This window comes from Candoia aspera, chromosome 2 (assembly GCF_035149785.1).
Source record: "Candoia aspera isolate rCanAsp1 chromosome 2, rCanAsp1.hap2, whole genome shotgun sequence".
Lineage (NCBI taxonomy): Eukaryota > Metazoa > Chordata > Lepidosauria > Squamata > Boidae > Candoia > Candoia aspera.
In genome coordinates, this window is record NC_086154.1 from 202,459,747 (window position 1) to 202,477,897 (window position 18,151).

The window sequence follows — 18,151 nt, forward strand, 5'->3', positions numbered from 1 at the left end:
TATAATATCATCATCTATAAATGTCTCAAAGTAGCTAACAAGGAAATTCACTGTGATAGATATCAATGTCTATAGAGTGATCATCTCACCCATTTGATAAGCTCCAGATGTGCTAGACTTCACAATTACTAATTTTCAGCCATTAGAATCAGCCATGCAGACTGAGGATTATGGGAGTGACATCCAATACATCTGGAAGGCACCAGGTTGACACTCTGACAGATTTCAGTGTGAAGCTATTCAATACATCATTTGGAATCCTTTTTCTATATGGTGCTCAACTCCTGTTGGTTTTTATTTACAATTAAAAAAAAGTTGCAAAGAAGACATATTTGGACTCCTCATTCCAGATATCATGTAAATTTATTCCAGACCTCTACTTTTGACAGGAATTTCTCAAATTAGGACTTCTTCAGTTTACTGTACCAGTAAATAGTTATTTCCTGATGTATTTTCTCCTTGAGGAAAATCTATGGACCAAACAGATTTTCTCATTTCTTTCCCAAGACTATAAGGAATGGGTAGCTATTACCTCAGATCAAACATCAAAACTGACATTTAAAAATATCTCATTTCCTATGACTGAATCAAGAAAAGTATTTTATTTATGTTTATTTTAATGTCAGGTTCAATGGTCTAATGAAAAACAGCAATATTCTAAAGAAAATAGTGGATGATATGGTGCATTGTGGTAGAAACAGCAGATACTAAATTTACAATTTTGTTAATTGCTTCTAACAACAATAAGGTCTGATGGTTTTCACACACCAAAAAAATGTTATCTAAGAAAGCATAACAGCTCTTGCTGATCTTTCTTCCTCTGCAGTCAAGGTTTATTTGTTGCGGCTTTTAATCTTCTGACTTGTCTTCCAATCACAGCATTGAAAAAGAAGTTTTAAATAAACAGCAGGGATACAAGATAAATAAACTCTTTTTTTTAAGCAAGTGCCTAGCTTGGCACAGTTCAAACTCAATCCCCCCGAGGACCAAGCTCTCTCTTTTGTGTTAATGTTTAAAAGATTTTCAAATGCTGAGAGTTTATTCTTACTGCAAACATTTCTATTTACAAGGTCAAGTGTATCAGCACTCGAGACAGCTTAAGAGCGTAATTATTTATCTAAGGGTGTTTGAGTGTAGATCAGTAGCTCTGGCAGAAAACCAGCCTTCAGAGGGCTGCAAAACAACTGCTAAGGCCAGTGTAAGACACGGGCTTGTCATTGTTGGTCACACATGCTTCATTATATCTGCTCTCTCCTGCATGAAAGGAAGGTGAGCTGGTTTGCAAAGTGGCTCTAATTCAGCAGCCATTATTCTAAATGTGTTGCTCTTTACGTACTTGACTATGGGTTTGGTACTTATATACAAACAGAGCCCTTCCTATCAATTGCCATCAACAAAAATTCTTTATTTCAGTGAGAAAGCTGGGACACAGCATTGTGCTTCTGTAGAGATACAAAAAGCATAATTGGAATTGTCCCCAATCATATACCAACTTGTTGCCATGCTAAAATAATTCATATCTCTATTATTTTTACTGAAAGGAAATACTTTTGAAGGAAATACTTTTGAATTACCAACAACTACTTAGCTGGCAAGTTCTCCAATTGCTCACATTCAGAGCAATGCTACTGAATCCCATGAATTTATTTCACAGTAAGTAATTTGAAGAACAAAATCCATACCCAACTATTTCCATTTATATTCCACTCTGTTCCTATTTGGAGTGCAATGTCTCAAAAACAACATCATCATAACCCTTCTTTAAAAATCTCTTTACTAATTTACACATAAAAATACACAATCAATAGATATTTAAAACATAGGGCCTTTTCACACATTCTATAAAAATACAACATTTAAGGAAGTTCAGAGAAACATTTATACAATTCTACAAAGTTCATAAATCCCTCAAACAATACAGAAGTTAACTTCAGATCTATTTGAAAAAAGCTCTGTACATTTATTTCATCTAGGGAATTACTGTTGATTGTATTCTTAACATACCAAATTATATCTGTTTCTTTTCAATAAAAGAAAAACAGATGTATTTTTTTTGCAGGTGGGGTATATTTAAAACTTTAATTTCTTAAAAAATAAATTATTCCCAAAGTATACAATTTATAAAATTCTATATACAAGTGAGAACAGCTGGTAACAAAACCAGTTTTAAATACATTTTATATAAAATTTACCAGAGGTCAGCCCCCTGATAGGATTAGAGGCAATATAACTTTTCAGGATATTTTTACATATTGAGTTTAAAAAGTGTCTTTTGAAGATGGCAGTGCAGAGCTCTTTTGAGACAAAGGTTGCATTGTTCAATAGCCAACAGTTCAGCATTTTTTTCTCCTAGGCTGAGGCAAGAGAGATTTGCTGGTGAACTTTTGTATTGCAATTCTAAGTGATGTGAGAACCACTACAAACACTGAACAGGAAAAGAAACCATTACTGTAGGAAAAAAAGAAAAACAGAATGAACCTATGTATCATCACAGGCATCTAGAACGAACCTGTGTATCATCACAGGGATGTAGAAATATATGTATCGGTATCTGTGCTTACTACTTGCCCACAAAGCTTGGAAGCCACAGATAATTAAAGATTCCAAGGATATGCACCACAAAAGTAAAACCGAAGTATGTGTAATCATCACATGTAACAAAGTACGTGCAATTATCATACTTCATACCATATATGAATCTTCGAAACAACTCTGACACCTCTTCCCTCTGTGCCTGCACACCTACCCAATTAAAAAGAATCAAAACTGCATCTTCAGTCAAGCATCATTATGAATTCTGTGAATGTTAATACAGGACAGTGGGTGGTAGGAGTTACTTCAACTTGTTGAATGGTTATGCAAAGCAGCAGTTTTGGAAGCATTCTAGGGAAACCTTCTTACCTTCATGTGGACAGCTTGGAAAAAAGGCAGTCATTGGTACATTTATTGTTTTCAAGTGGCTTTAACCATGAGACAATCTGCTTACAGTGTTCTTTAAACTCATTTGCCAAATGGCAATAATTTGCATAGTGCACATGTACAGGTATGTCATGCATACTGTATTTTTCCTAGTTGGATGCATACAGGGTGGGAAAAAAGTAGCCACACTTAAGTTACATGTACAAATTGGGCAGCTGCAAGTGGTGATGTCTGTGCACACAGCAAAATAAACACTGCACAATCTACACCCCTGATATGCATAGTCAAACTGTTTATTATCTCATAAAATATCTCATGTGCAATATATGTAAAACCTACAGCTGAATTCCAAAGCGTCCTAATTTTGGACATCAACTGGACACACTTCTAAAGAAAAGCATGGATAAATGAAGGGCCCAGTAACAAACTCCACAGCTTTTTAATTGTACTAGATTCCCTTTTTATGAATTAAAAAGGGAATGTAGCACAACGGAGCATCCCTTTCAGGCATCATTTTTAAAAGAGAAGGGAGGAGAGAAAATGCCCATAGTGAGGGAAGACAAATCTTTACACAGCTAGGAACACAGAGCAAACCAAGGTCCCGGCCAAGATTCACAGAAGGTGAGGCGGCTAACTCGGAGGACTTCCGCCACTGAGCATCTCTCCAGCCATGAAACTAGGGAAGCCCAGCCAAGATGCTCAAGGATACTGGCCTGTTTCAGGGGATGCCTCTTCCTAAGAGGCCACGTTGCTCGGAAGATATTCTGCTCTGCTGTGAGAGGAAAGAGCCGGGGAAGCTCTCAGAAGCCCTCGCCCAGCCAGCAGAGCCTCCCCACACGCCAAGCGGCCAGCCCAGCTTTCCTCCCTCTCCCAGCTCGGCTACGGCCCAGGCGGCCCCCAGCGCCCCTCAAGAGCGTCTCCCAAGACATGGCTACGAGAGCAGCAGCAGCAGAATGAAGGCGACCGAGAGCAGCGTCCAGGCAGCCACGGGGGCTGTCCCGCCGTCCCCGGGCTTCCTGGGGAAAGCCGCCTCGCCGCCCGCGACCACGTCGTCGAAGTAATTTCTCGTGGGCTGGCTAGGCTCCTCCTCGTAGTCCTCCTCGTAGTAGTCGTCGGAGGTGCTGTCCGAGGCGCCGCTGCTGCCGGGGCCCAGAGCGTCGGCTCCGAAGCACAGGCGAGCCATGTTCTCTTTGACCGACTCGCAGATGGGCCGTTCCAGGCCGTCGCACACGCAGTCGTTGAGCAGCAGCGCCTTGGGCATGGCCAGCATGTCCTCGATGACGGCCCGGCACTCCTCGGTGCAGCGCAGGCCGTTGAAGAGCTTGCCGCAGAACGCCATGTAGCGGCTGAGCGCCACGCTGCACCGGCTGTCCCAGTCGCAGCGCCGCCGCGCCTCCGTACAGCCGATCACGCCGCCGCCCGCGCCGCCGCTCGTCCGAGGCAAGCACGGCTCGATAGCGCGCTTGGTGGCGCGGCACTTCTCGTCCTGGTCGCAGTCGCAGTCCTCCAGCGCCGGGCCCCGCCTGGTGTTGTTGAGCTGGATGAGCGCCGAAATGCAGTGGCTCGGGCACCGCCGCCTATTGGAGGAGGAGGAGGAGGACGCCGCAGAGGCGGCGGCGGCAAAGCCGTCCCCCGCGGCCATGAGCACCGGCGCGCACGCCTCGGAGTACTGGCTGTAAGCGTAGCCGCAGTCCGGCTCTTCCTGGCACTGCAGCATCGCCTGCCAGCAGATCAGGCGCCGGCCGTGAACCCCTGGCGGAGGCGACGCGGCGCCCAGCAGCAGCAGCAGCAGCAGCCTCAGCCCCAAAGCAGCCGGTCGCGGGAGCAGCACGGTCCGTAGGCATCGTCCTCCTCCCAGCCAGGCTGCCACCATCGCGAGCAGCCGCAGGACAATCGTGCTCGGGAGGCGAACGGGGAAGGCGCGGAGAGAGCGGCGGCGGCGGCCCAGCGGCTGCCGGCAGTGGAAAAGTTTGGGGAAGTTCTGCCGAGGGTGTGCATGGGGGTCTTCCTCATCAATCCATGCGCGCGGTGCCCGTCCACGGCCTGGGATCTCCCTTCGGGGACGGTTTTTACAAAGCCCAGAAAAGCGGCGCCTTTTCCTTTTAGCAGCCCCACAGCCTCCGCCCCTCACTCCCGGGATGGGGAGGCCGGGAGGCGGCGAAAGAAGCCTGGAGCTGCGGGGTGATGGGCTCCCTGCTGAGTCGTTGCGGTGGCTTCCTTCTTTCTCATGCCGATCTTCTTTCTTCGCTCTTAGCGCATCTCCTCACATGCCAAGTCGCCGCTCTGAACTTCCCCTGAGCCCCGGCCGGGCTCCGGAGGCGCGCTGAGGCACGGAGACTCTTCCCCTTTATGGCAAGCGGAGGCAGCATAAGAAACGAGGCAGCCGGACTCAACGCGGTTCCCACTCTTCTTCTTCCCCCCGATGCGGCTTCGCTCGCCGCCGAGTCCCGCGATCCGCCGTTTCTCCCTCCCTCTCTCTCCCTCCTCCTCTCTTTGCAGACACTTTTGGAGAGCTGTTTTCTTTCGCGAGGCTTTAAATACAAAAGTGCTCTCTACGCGGCGACGGCGGCGGCAGCAGCGTGTTCTGATGCGGCCTCATTATGCATGCATGGAAAAGCAAACAAACAAAAAAAATTAGCAACGCTTCTCCTCCTTATTACACATCCCCCCTTGGCTTGAGCTCTCCGACTGGTTCGCTCTTTCTCCTTTTCTCCACTCCCCCTTCCAGTTGCTCGGCCCCTTTTCCTTGCTTCGCGACTTGCGATTGGACGGGCCCTCGTTGAAACTCCCCTTTTCCCCTTCTTTACGTTATGTAGGAGAAAGGGGGGAGGGCTATGGGGGGCTAGTGGGCTGCTCACATTCAAAGCTTGAAAGGAAAGCTTAAAGAGATTGACAGCAGCCCCCGAGGACCCCTCCTCCTATTAAGGAAGCTCCTTCACGCGGCTTCCTACAGGGGCTAAAATGCCAAAAAGAAAGTTTGCGATCCGGGCGAGGACTGCTCTCCGATTAACAGCGTTTTAAGCCAAAGGGGGCATAGGAAAGTGGTGGCTCCTTGAAGATAAATGAAGGTTTCCAATTCTCATCATCATAATAAACAGCTGCACACTTGTTTTACTTTGAATACTTCCAGAGAGGTGGGTCGCTCCCACAATGCCCAACAGGGGGCTGAAAGGGTAAGTTGCTTTTTGGGGATCCGGGGGGCCCAAGTTTGTTAAGACACAAACGCTCAGGGTCAGGGGCTACTCCCTCCAAACTCCTCTTGACGTGGAACCAGCCCCCCTAAAACTTTCACTGAATGCAAGACCACAGAAGTCCATGACCACCACCACGTTGTCTTCTGTTTTACACATTCAAACTCCCAATTTGCCTGAATCCCGTGAGGAAAAGTATGTGAGTGGTGTTAGCTAGAAGAACGGATCCTGTATGTAAGAGGAGATGCATCTGAAGTTTATAATTATTCCTAGGGAAAGCTGTACAATTTTCAAAGTGTCCTTTTGGAAAGGTGGAAAGTGAAGAACGTCACGTTGGAGGAGGATTTAAGAAGGACACATATCAGTCCTCTGAAATCACATTCCTATATGTTAACAAGGCAAGAGGTTAGCAAACATGGAGAGTGAGGGGAATCAGTATCCTGCAGCTTTTCGACTAGTACATCTGAACTCTTTTTTGTGTGTGCGCCTTTTGGTGCGACCTTAATTTTTACTGTTGCAACTATCTTTTGACCACAAGGGGCATCAGTGTCTGCTGCCTGTCAAAGGTTGGCGGCTTTTTACCAGGCATGGAGCAGCTCCATCTGTCAGAAAAATCAGGGCTAAAGCTTTTTTCCAGAACCAAAGGCAGCCTGAATTTGTGGGATAAAAGTTGTCTTAAAATCTCAAGTTAGCATAGACATATCCTATAGTTAGGAGTCAATATGAGAGAATCTGTTTCAGAACTAATCCCAATGAGCAAACAATCCTCTCTGAATCTGTTTTCACACTTAAGAACAGTCTCACAGACACAGAGATTTTCCTCAGGGCCCCCCAGGGGCCCATTTTACCTGAGGCCCAGTGTTTTAGGGTCTGGAATTTGATCTGGGAGACATCAGCCTATCCCTGTTTACTTGGGAGAAATCCCCCCAGAACTCAATCAGGGTTCCTTTCAAATAGCCTTTTTGTAAGCAATGATGTACTGTAATATCTCCCTGTTTCTGTTGCATAACAGTACTATACATTCAAGTAAAGTATGCTCTTTAAAGGAGATGAGAACAGTATACAACCTCTGCATTTTAACTTCACAACAGTCTTACGAGGATGAGAGATGGCTGATTTTCCATAGGGACCATTCTGGTTAAATGGCAACTTGAATTGTGTCTTTCTTGAACTTAGATTGACAAAACAGTGACCCTCCATAGTTGTCCAGCCTCTGGCTTAGTAGAGTATCTACTAAGAATCCATTGTGATTACTCTACTTCAGGCTCAAGATGATAGTTATGGTTCACTGGAGCTTTTAAGCCAGATCTCTGTTATACTAATATGTATGCTGGCTTTTCTGACCACAGCATAACTGTTCACATTTTTTTTCTTGTAGGATAATATACAATGTGTAATCTATTACAAAGTTCAAGGTCCACAGGTGTCTGGGATTCAGTTTCTAGCTTTGGCCTCCATCACCATCTTATACTAAGTTACCCATCTCTGAAAAATTAAAAAGAAAGGAAATTTGTAAAACAATTTAAAGTGTTATGTGAATTATAAGTACAGCAGCACCGTGTTTAAACCTGCAAAAGCAGGATTAGTGACCTAACTAAAACACAAGAAATATAATTAGTTACATCCATATCCCTTAATTAGTAGTTCAGCCACTTATGTAGAGCCCACTTATTATATAATGTTAATAGTTCATCCACTTGGATTAAATGTTAGAATTCCTGCCAACTTTCATTTAACTGGAAAAGAGATTATGTTGTGTTGTAAGATTTATTTCATATGCAGTTTCAATACATGCCTGCAAAATTTATGATCTGTCAAGCCAACATAGTCCATCAGTTGGGATAGTAATCAAGGATAGGGACTTGGCAACTTCCTGTGACTCTAAAATAGTAGAATTGTCCACCATTTCCCAAGGCACCACATGCAGCAGGCAAAGCTGACTCCATCTTCCTGGGTCCCATATTGTTTTAGCTTTGTAAATGTTATTGATTTAAAAAGGTAAAGACACCCTCCAGTTGAGTTCAATTCCTGGTTGAGTACATATACATGTCTATGCAGTTTTCTTGGCCATCACTTTTTTCCAGGATGTGTTTTGTTGTGGGAACCTTTGTGGTCTCCTGTCCAAGTGCTAATTAAGCCTGATCCTGCAGAGTTCCCAACCCAGATGTGGTCAGCTCCGTGCTGCCCTGTATTATTGATTAGAGCTATGCAGAGATTGGTATCAGAGGGCAAAATATATCAGGAACATGTTAAGCCAAACATCTTTCCCCCCCCCCCCCAAAGATTGCATGGAAGCTGTAGAGGGCATCTGCTTGAGGTTCTTTGAGGTGCTTTGGCAGGTGCTACATGTGTGTGATCAGCAAACAGGTCCTGGCAGGTGCTGTGTCTGGGTTAGTAGCAAATGATGGCTGTATGAATAGCCACATTAATAAGTGACATCACTATTGATGGTTCTACTACCCCTCTCCAAGCATAAGAGTATTTATTCTTCCAACACATCTAATGTAGTAAGCTGTTATCCATGGACACTAATATGGTATATATTACCACTAATATGGTAGTAGAACCATATATATATATAGTCATTAAGGGGCCAGAAGATTTTTTGCTGTTTGGATTACAAAGACTTACGTAAGCATTGTGCTGTATTGTAAAGCACATGGCGGCTCTTCTATAAATCTTGACTTGTTATGATAAAAAGAAATTAGAAAATCCTTTTTAAGTAGTATTTTGGTATATCCCAATCATTTCTCACTACATCCAAATATAAGATTATTGTCTTTTAGTATTTTATTACATCCATAAGAAGCAAATATGTTATTTTATAAAGATATGAGAGCCATAGACCAGAAAGCAGTGTATACGTTATAGCTTTCGCAAACTGTCTTTGAACTTCTTTCGGGTCTATGGCTCTCATACCTTTATAAAATATCTTATTTGCTTCTTTGGCTGACTTCTGAAAATGAGATTGTTATTTATATGAAATGTAAGTTTTACAGAGGGTATTTACCCCATGTATGGTAAACAGAGTGATATTGCTCAATTCTTACTGGACTTGGGCTTTATAAACCTCTGTACAATGTAAACTGCAAACCAGACCACACATGTTGCTAGAACAAAGCTACAAACAGAATAGAAGTCAAATATTCTTTAACTATTAATGTAACTGTTTGAGGGATACATGTAAAATCACCCATTCAGAAAGCCATGTGGCAGAAAAGTGGAAGACGTGCTCATTGTTCAAGCAGACCAGCCATTTCAACTATTTTTCAAGTATAGGATGTATTTCTTTACATCCAACAGTAGATGACAGAGATAGTCAACCTGTTTTGGGATCAGTGGTAATATCTGGATTTGAGATGCTCTCATAAAATGTCTTCCATGAGGGGTATGCTGATCAAGCAGATATAGCAGAGGGCCAGACAATGAGGTTGTTCTGTATCATCCATCTAGTCACCAGAATGATCTCTAAGAACAAAGGTTATGCTAGAGGTAGTCACTTTACTTTGGATTATGTCATTTTTTTAATTTTTTTAATTTTTAATTAAAAGAACATTAAGAAAAGTAAGCTAAACAGGTAGGAAATTGGTGGAGACACATTTGTGCCCATGAACATCACTGTGCTCACCTCTGGTATACATAAATAGTTTTTAGCTGGTTTTTAATAATCTGATTTCTAGATTTAGTATTCTTTCATGATTCAGGAGCAGACATTTTATGACTTCCAGAGTAAATGATGAGAAAGAAGACAGCATCGAACTGAGATACTAGAGAGTGAAAGTAAATTAGTTCCAGCTGGAATTATGAGAATGTTTGGGCCACTGTTAATCCCATACGCATGTTGTCTCATCCCATGATGTCCACTGTTCCAAAGGCTTGTTGTGACATCAATGCACTTCTTTTAGTACCAAATACATGGTTTATAAATTGAATAATGTTCACTTTGTATATTTATTTACCTATCACTTATATATCTGTCTGTCTCTGCCTTCCCCAGTCTGGTGCCTTCCAGTTGTGTCTACAAAGGATGGTCTTGAAGTAGCAAATGGAAAGTGCTTGTTATACTAGCAATGGACCTTCTATTATTGTCAGTAAAGTGTGATATAAGAAAACAAATTTGAATTCCAATCTCACTCCACTCCTTGGTCTGGTTTCTGTAAATAGAGTCATTCATGATTTCAGCAGCCTATATGCCCAGTTAAATAAATAAATAAGAATTACTCTCTAATTTTTATTGATTTGCCTCTGGCTCCTTCATCTTGTAAACTATGTTAGTACTAGCCAAGAGTTATACCTGATAGAAATACTAATTAAGATTTACTGTAGAATTATAGTAGTAGTAGTAATTATTTTATTGTTGGAAAATGTTTCTTTAGAAATATATTCATTTAGCCCCATAATAACTGAAAAACAGATTAGGCAGAAAGATATATTTTGACTAAGGTTACCCAGTACAATTCATGGATGATTTCCAGCTGAATTGCTGGTGTTCAAGTCCAGCCTTCTGCTTATACTACTGTATAGTCTCTGGAGGTCAGAATCTCTACAGTGGTCTTCCTCTGGTGGGAATTCTGTGAGTTGTAGCCCCAACAAATCTGAAAGGCACCAGGTTGGGGTAGGGTGAACATAAATATTCACTGCAGCCTCAGTCAGTTTAAGGTCAACGTTATGATGGGCAAGTTCTGAAAGTCAGATGCATAAGGACATCTCCAAATAGCTATAATAATGAAATTGAATACTTATGTCTGTCTGTCTTTTCAGACATCTCATTCAATTTTTGCTGAATATTCTTACTTGCTTCTGAACTGTGATACAATTGCATAATTTTAGACTTGGGACTGAGTGTCATAAGGAGCTCCTTTTTGAGAGGATTGTGAATATTGCTTGAATTACTTCAGAATGGTAGAAGCCAGCTCACCACATTTAGGGGACATGAGAGGTCTTTCTGGGTTCCTAAAGTTATTAAAATATAACAAAAACAAACACAGAGATCTAGACATGGGAATAAAATCAGAAATAAAATAGCTGAATCCGTAAAAGAAAAAAGAAAAGTAACCTGTTAGTATGGAGTAGAGGGTTTAATTCGAATTGTGCAATTTTTTGTTTCTGGGTGATAGAGCCCAAATCCAGACCTTGTATATCATTATTACCTTAGCTCTGCAGCAACAGCATAATTAACCATCAGCACAGTTTTAAATATTGTGTAGGTATGGTGCTATGCCAGATAGAACCTGAAGATGTACCCTCATGCTGCTAAGTAAAATCTGACTGCAGAACATGTAATGTTGGTCTGACAATCTGCTAGGAGGAATGAGATCTAAATTTCATCTTCTCTGTCTGGTAGGAGTTTTAGAAGTGGTAAGATTAAGGGGACACATAAGTCCCTAGAGAAATTGCAGTGTGGTAGGACATGGCCTACATTTTCTATTGCATGAGACTGAGGGGTGGCTATAGAGAAGGTTCAACTTTCCATTACCACCAAACGAGTCTTTAACATCTATAGGTGAATCTTTCCAATAACAAGGAAGAAGGCGGGTAGGGCTTCCAAAACACAACTGGATGGTAGAAAAGAGATCTGCTGTAGATTCATTCTAACTCCTTACTTCATCCAAGTAATTGTCCAGGTTTTCGCAGGCCAGACCTGGTAGCACTAGTTGCAGAAGAAGGTGTTTGCTCAGGACACTTCCTCACAGCTGCATTAATGTGCCTTGTTGCCATTCTTGAATCAGAAGAAAAGTATGCCAACCGAAATTGCTTTTCCCTACAGCAGAGCTTTACTGCACTTTTGCAGTGAGGCTGGGCAGTGTTGCTCTCCTTACAGATTTCATGTGGAATAGTTTTAGGGCAACGATTGGTGGATTCTCTGGTTTCTTTTCACATCCCACTCAGTGTCATCTATCAGCACAAAAAACAATCATTGATCATTCTCCAGAATATGTGGTAGGCCAGGGTTTAGGGATACTGGGTAGGTCTTTCCTTTCTCTGTCCTGAAGCCAATTTCCCCCGGAAATGGTTTCTTGGTCAAACAAAGAGCCTCTTCTCTTTCCCATGCCCCATTCTACACTTATATGTGCATGCTTTCCATACTTTACAATCTTACCAGAACACACACACACACACACAGCAAGTAACATCACCACAGCAGCAGTGATCCCACCCAGTGAAAAAAAATTACCAAACTCCACTAGAATATCAATATTCCCATATGTAGAAAACAAACAAGCAAACCAGTTTCTCAGCTGACAGGACCTCCTAGGAGATCAATATTCTAGGGTAAAAAAGAGGAGAAAGACCAACTGACTGGTCTTTCTTTGCAGCCCAGTCCAAAATGGCCATAGAGGACAGTGTCACACCTGGACGGCAAGGGTGTGTGTGCTACAGCAGCCTCAAACAACCAATTGGAGCTGGCAGGTCCCAGCCCCTGATTCTACCATCACCAGCATTGCCACTAAGGCAGCATAGAGAGTCTATATGGCAAGTTTTGTGTTAAGAGGAGAAGGAAAATACTAGTTTTACACCAGAACAGCTAAAGATAACAATGGGCTGAGAATGATAAGGAGGCAACATCTTCTGGACAGATCCCTTAAAAACAGTAATCAAAGCATCTTCAGGTTGTGGTAAATAGGATGTGAGGATGAGTCCTCAGGTACCCTGGATTAAAGTCATCAGAACTTTAATGATAATAAAAGCTGGCTAGGGAATTTGGGGAGTTGAAGTCCACGTCTTAAAGTTGCCAAGGTTGAGAAATACTGGTCTAATGCTTTTACCACAGGTGAAATGCCACCATTGAATGCTTCCAGAAACCACCTTGACTGCAGAATTCTGTACTGATTCAAATTTACAATTCGATACAAAGGTAGCCCCACATAAAGCATATTGCAATAGTAAAGCTTGAAGGGTGTTTTAAGGTATTTTTCATCCTAGAAACAGAAAAGTAACATATAAAGCCACCCCTTATAAATTATGCTTCTAGCTATTTATTCAGTCTGGGAAACCAGAGGATGATTTGAACCCATAGGCATCCCTAAAATACATGTTTGCACCATCAGAGACATACAGTAGACAGATGACCCTTCATTACAGTCTTAGACCAGTACAAATAAGACAATAAAAGCAGTAAAAACAATATGAACAGTGCATCCTATTTGCCCACCAGGTCAGAATTAAAATGTGCTAAAGGTGTCAGGCCCCTATGTCCAACCCCAGTCTAAAATACAGTGGAAAACATGCAGTACTGGGTGGGCTCTGTGGCTAAAATTGAAACAGTAACATAAGAAAGGTGCAAGCATAAAATCAATGCATTTAACTAGTGCCGTGTTCAGTATGTGTCCACCAAATTTTGCAAGTAGCTGTGCAGAATCTTGCAGTGTTAGCCATGATGCAGGAATTACAACCTTCTAATAGAAATTGGGCATAGGCCAACCCTAGTCTCTCAGGGCACCCACCAATCAGGGGAAGAATAAACCTAGCCCTTATATCTCTACCGAATGGGCAATGAAGGATGACACATTCCTGAGTTTCTGTCTCTCCCAGGTCACAAGGACAAAGCCTTTCAACCATTGGACACTGTTTATACTTGCCCTTCAGTTCAGCAGAAGGACCATCTGATCAGGTAAAACTTCATCCCAAACTGGAAGATCTACTGTTTTGCTGGGATTATGACCTCTTCCACATCTTCTCTGAATCCAGATTTCATTTATTATCCCTCGCTATATATATTTATTTATATCTCACTCACTTATCTGGATGTGAATTCTTTTTGCACTCAGCAATGTAGGCATTGTCACAGTGACTGAAAATCTGTTTTATAAAGTGGTTATGTAAATGACCACAAATACAGGGGGGAATGCGTAGATTGATTTTTTGAGTAAGTGTGCCCTAATCTGAGAACATTAAAATGTTGCTGAGCTCAGCTGAGGCATGGGAATTGCTTACTCAAAGTCTGCCAAAATATTGGAAAAGAACCTGTGGTGGATAGAAGCCTTGTGGGTTTGGCAGTCTCTATAGGAAAGTGGGTATGAACTTGGCACAGAAAAACCCCTCTTGCTGGGTAATACAACACTTCAAGAAGTAGGAAGGCTTATTAGAAAGTTAGTTGTCTGGCTCCAAGAGAATCCTACGAGGAATTCCCTGGAGGGCCTGTGCTGGGCTTCCTTTGGAGCTCTGAAGTTGCACACTTGTAAACGGGATTTGCACAGTTGAGTAACAACTTGACACAACTTGAATAACAGAAACATAGTATACTGTATCTGGAAAGTAAATGCATCCTTTGAACATCTTTTAGGCATTAATGAAGTATTACTTCTGCTGCATAAGTTTGGCAGTTTTGTTGCAGGTGGATCTGGGAATAAAAGCATACATCAGTTATGAAAACTCAGGCTAATCTGATTTTTTTCACACTTCCTGAATTCTATCTTTAACCCTTTAGATCCTTTAGAATTAATAGCCCACTACATTACACAGATATATCATTTATTCCTGACCAAAATATCCTCATCAGTTGTTAATGTGAGAAGGTGATTAATTGGTATTCAAGTTCTACCTTTCTGTCTAGCTATACATGTTAATACAAGACCTAGAAATAGGTAGTAAATTGACAATCCGGCTCTTTCAGAAGAAGTGTATTATTTTCATGGCAGGTTGTCTTCTTCTGCAATCTAACTGCTTCATTCTATGTTAGCTGCAACTCTTGGGTCAGCCTCAAAAGCAGTCCCATGTAAAGTGCATTGCAGTACAGCAGGTCCCCAGTTTAAGAACAAGTTCTGTTCCTAAGTCTATCCTTAAGTCAAATGTGTATGTATATTGGAAGTTATTTAGCATCAGTTAGTCAAATGTTTATTTTAGTATATAGCAGCCTTTCTCAACCTTTTGACCCTGGAGGAACCCTTGAAATATTTTTCTGGTCTTGGGGAACCTCTGCACATTCAGGCTCAAATATAGGCAAGAAGTTACAAACATTATATTTGTTTCATGGGTAGGTCTGTATATATGCATTAACAGTGTTCTTAAACTAAACATAAAGAATGAAACTTATCTCTTTAATGTGAAGTTGCCCAAATTTGAAATATTTTTTTAAATAAATCATGATCTCCCAGGGAACCCCTAGCGACCTCTGGCAGAACCCTAGGGTTCCATGGAACCCTGGTTGAGAAACCCTGGTATATAGTATATAGGTTACCTTTCTATGCATATAAAACACGTAAGAAACACTTTCAAATACACTAAAACATCTTGAACATAATAATACACAAAGTAATATTGTGTATGTATCCCGAAACATTATACTTAACTCGAATTTTTAATATAATAGTCTTTATGGCAGTCTGTTCTTAACTAGGAGTCATCTGTAAACTGGGACATTCTTAAACCAGGGATCTGCTGTAATCCAAACTTGAGGTTACCAGCAGATGGATCATTGTGTCCAAGCTGTCCTTATCCAAGGACAACTGTAGCTGGCAAACCTATAAAACTGAAAAACTGTACCTAGCTAGACAAAGATACTCAATGCAACATAAACATATCTCATTGATAGTGATGACCCTAGGAGCACTCCCAGTGTATGTCCAGATTCCTTTAGAGGGGTCACAACCCCACCCAGAGCAGACAACTCCCTAGTTCATTATTTTCAATACTTTTTTCTTGTCAGGATTGAGCTTAGTTTATTGGCCTTCATCTAGATCCCCCACTGCATCCAGACACAGATAAAGGGGCTTCACACTCAACTTAATTGTCGTTGTAACACTGTGTCTGAACTTGGAGTGATAGAAACCGATTCAGAATCATACTGCAATCAAGGCTTTCAAAAGCTGCTGAGGCAGTGAAGAGGCTCAACAAGGAAATCTTCAAGGACCCCAAAACTAAGCTGATTCAGTATCACAAGTGGTCTGAATCTGGAGTGGAATGGCTTCTGACAAATCCATTTCTTCTAAAAGCATCTGAAGCTGCATGGTTGTTACAACATACTCTTCCATCTCAGATGGCAAAATATTTTGGATTAGTCATAATCATACTGGAGTTTATGGTGTTTGTCTCCAAGCCAGTTCCTATTAAAATACTTTTTTTGTGCATGTAAAATATACTTTGTTTCTAATTTGGTCTTTTCTGGGTATATTTTCAAAATCACAACAGGATTATAGTCTAGTTTTAGTAGTTCAAGAGAATAATAATCCTGGAGACAATTTTCTTCATGCTACTGATGAAAAGGTTTTGTGATGGTTCCATTTCTTCACAAATGGAAAGTGTCCTCAGGTTTTCCAGAAGTTAAGTCAAGGTTGTATTTACTTGGGGAAGGGTATCAAAGTGTTGTATTATTCAATAAAGGGGATGGCAAAGGAGTTAAGTAGCATTGCTAGGGGAGCTTTAGTCCTTTATATAATTCTTCATAAGAGAATACAAGAAGATAGATCTTAAAGGTGGCTGAGCAGTGCATGCTTTATTCATGTGCTTGTAGATAATTTAAAATATCACTAGTAAAAGGCTTGGGCTCCAGAGCCAAAGGGCATTAGCTCAGATGAATAGGAAATGCTGCACTCCAAGGTGAAATCCTTCAAATGGTGGTTTCTTCATAAAATCATGCCTAAAGCAATACTGTCTTTAGCCTGTTATATATTGCATTTCATGACTTGACTTTCAAATTGAATTCACTGCCATCATCTCATACTAGAGAACATCTTGAAAAAATCAAGCTACAAATAATGCCTGCTTTTTAAAGGTCAAAGAATCCAAAGAGAGAGAGGAGAAAGAAGGAAAAAAAGTAGAAAAGAGTATGTTTGGAAAGAAATATTCAGGAAGCCCTGAATATTTATTTACTGATATCATCTTCAGAGCCCAAGGGTATTTCAGAGCACAGGCGGCTACAGTTTTTAATTTTTTTTAACATGAGTTTCATTTCTTACACCATAGACCATGTCACCCAGATTTGTGCTCTTTTATTTGAATTTTGCATTTCATAGCTTGCCTTTTTCAAAACAATTTTTGCAATATGTTGCAATATTGTTACAAACTACATAAGAAGTCAATACAAATTAATTGTACTATTTTAAGAAATTACACCATGTTATTTGGGTTAGTAATGTTGTGCAATATTGTCTTTGTAAATATTATGGGGCAGGAATAGGCAGGGCATAGATTTGGAGTTACCAGTTGATCTCTGAGTGATTTACAATAAGGATTACTGACTCACGTTGGTTGTATTTTGTTGGTTTGTGATATTTGGAAAGTGCTCCAACTATGAGACGCTAATAGTATACACCAAAGCTGCATTCCAAAAAGTCCATGGGGACAGGACAGTTTATATGTTTATTCCCCATATATTTAATATTTCCCGCCTGTGATCTTGGACCAGTCACTCCCTCTGAACCACAATCAGTATCAGTCTCTGTGACACACCAACTAAAAAAGAAAATTCTTCAATGCATTGTGTATTAATAGCTTTGCTGAACTAGGCAAATGCAGTGACAAACGCTAAGAAAAACAACTACTACCTCACTGCATCCTTTCCTTCTCATGGTCTACTCTTGTGGTACCCAGAGTCATTCACTTCATTATGTTCTTAAGCCTTGGAGTATCATAAATGAATTGCTATTATGAAGGCCAAGTATAGTGAAACAATTAAAATGCTACAATTAGGCTGAGGTTCAAATTCATACTGACCTATAAAGTCATTGGGTGGCTTTGGGCAGTCACGCAGTTTCTCAATCTGACATATGTACGTTTCTGATCTCCTGGATAGGTTGTTTGCTATCCTTCAAAGCTGAAGTTCAGAAGATAATCTGTCACAAGAATTGTTCTAGAATGGATTGATTACAGCAAGCGCATAGAAGAACAAGAACATGCTTTAAAAAAAATCTGAAGACCATGACACATGTTCTTAACAAATTCATCTTGAATAACTATGGAAATAAACTCTAGGGATTAATGAAAGATGTGTCTTTATATATTTTCTTTAACTATAAACTAAAACAGTACCTGGGCACAAACATCACAGAAATTGAAATCCATACATTCTGCTTGCTGTGGTACAAAGACAACCCCACTAATCA

At 41.1% G+C, this 18,151-nt stretch overlaps 1 protein-coding gene and 1 long non-coding RNA gene across 3 annotated transcripts; one reads left to right on the forward strand and one right to left on the reverse strand.

Moving 5' to 3' along the window:
* Positions 1-1,763: 1,763 nt before the first annotated feature.
* On the reverse strand, positions 1,764-5,618 carry GAS1 (growth arrest specific 1). Its single transcript, XM_063295206.1, has one exon. The coding sequence runs from the start codon at positions 4,790-4,792 to the stop codon at positions 3,851-3,853; it is 942 nt and encodes a 313-aa protein (XP_063151276.1). The 5' UTR covers positions 4,793-5,618; the 3' UTR covers positions 1,764-3,850.
* A 3,062-nt stretch (positions 5,619-8,680) lies between these two features.
* Positions 8,681-10,226, forward strand: LOC134492557 (uncharacterized). Of its 2 annotated transcripts, XR_010067469.1 has the most exons (3): positions 8,681-8,741; positions 9,815-9,890; positions 10,108-10,226. It is a non-coding gene; the product is annotated as an uncharacterized LOC134492557 (long non-coding RNA). The 2 variants fall into 2 exon arrangements; XR_010067468.1 differs by lacking the exon at positions 8,681-8,741 and having other exon boundaries at positions 9,618-9,890.
* The last annotated feature ends 7,925 nt before the right edge of the window (positions 10,227-18,151 follow it).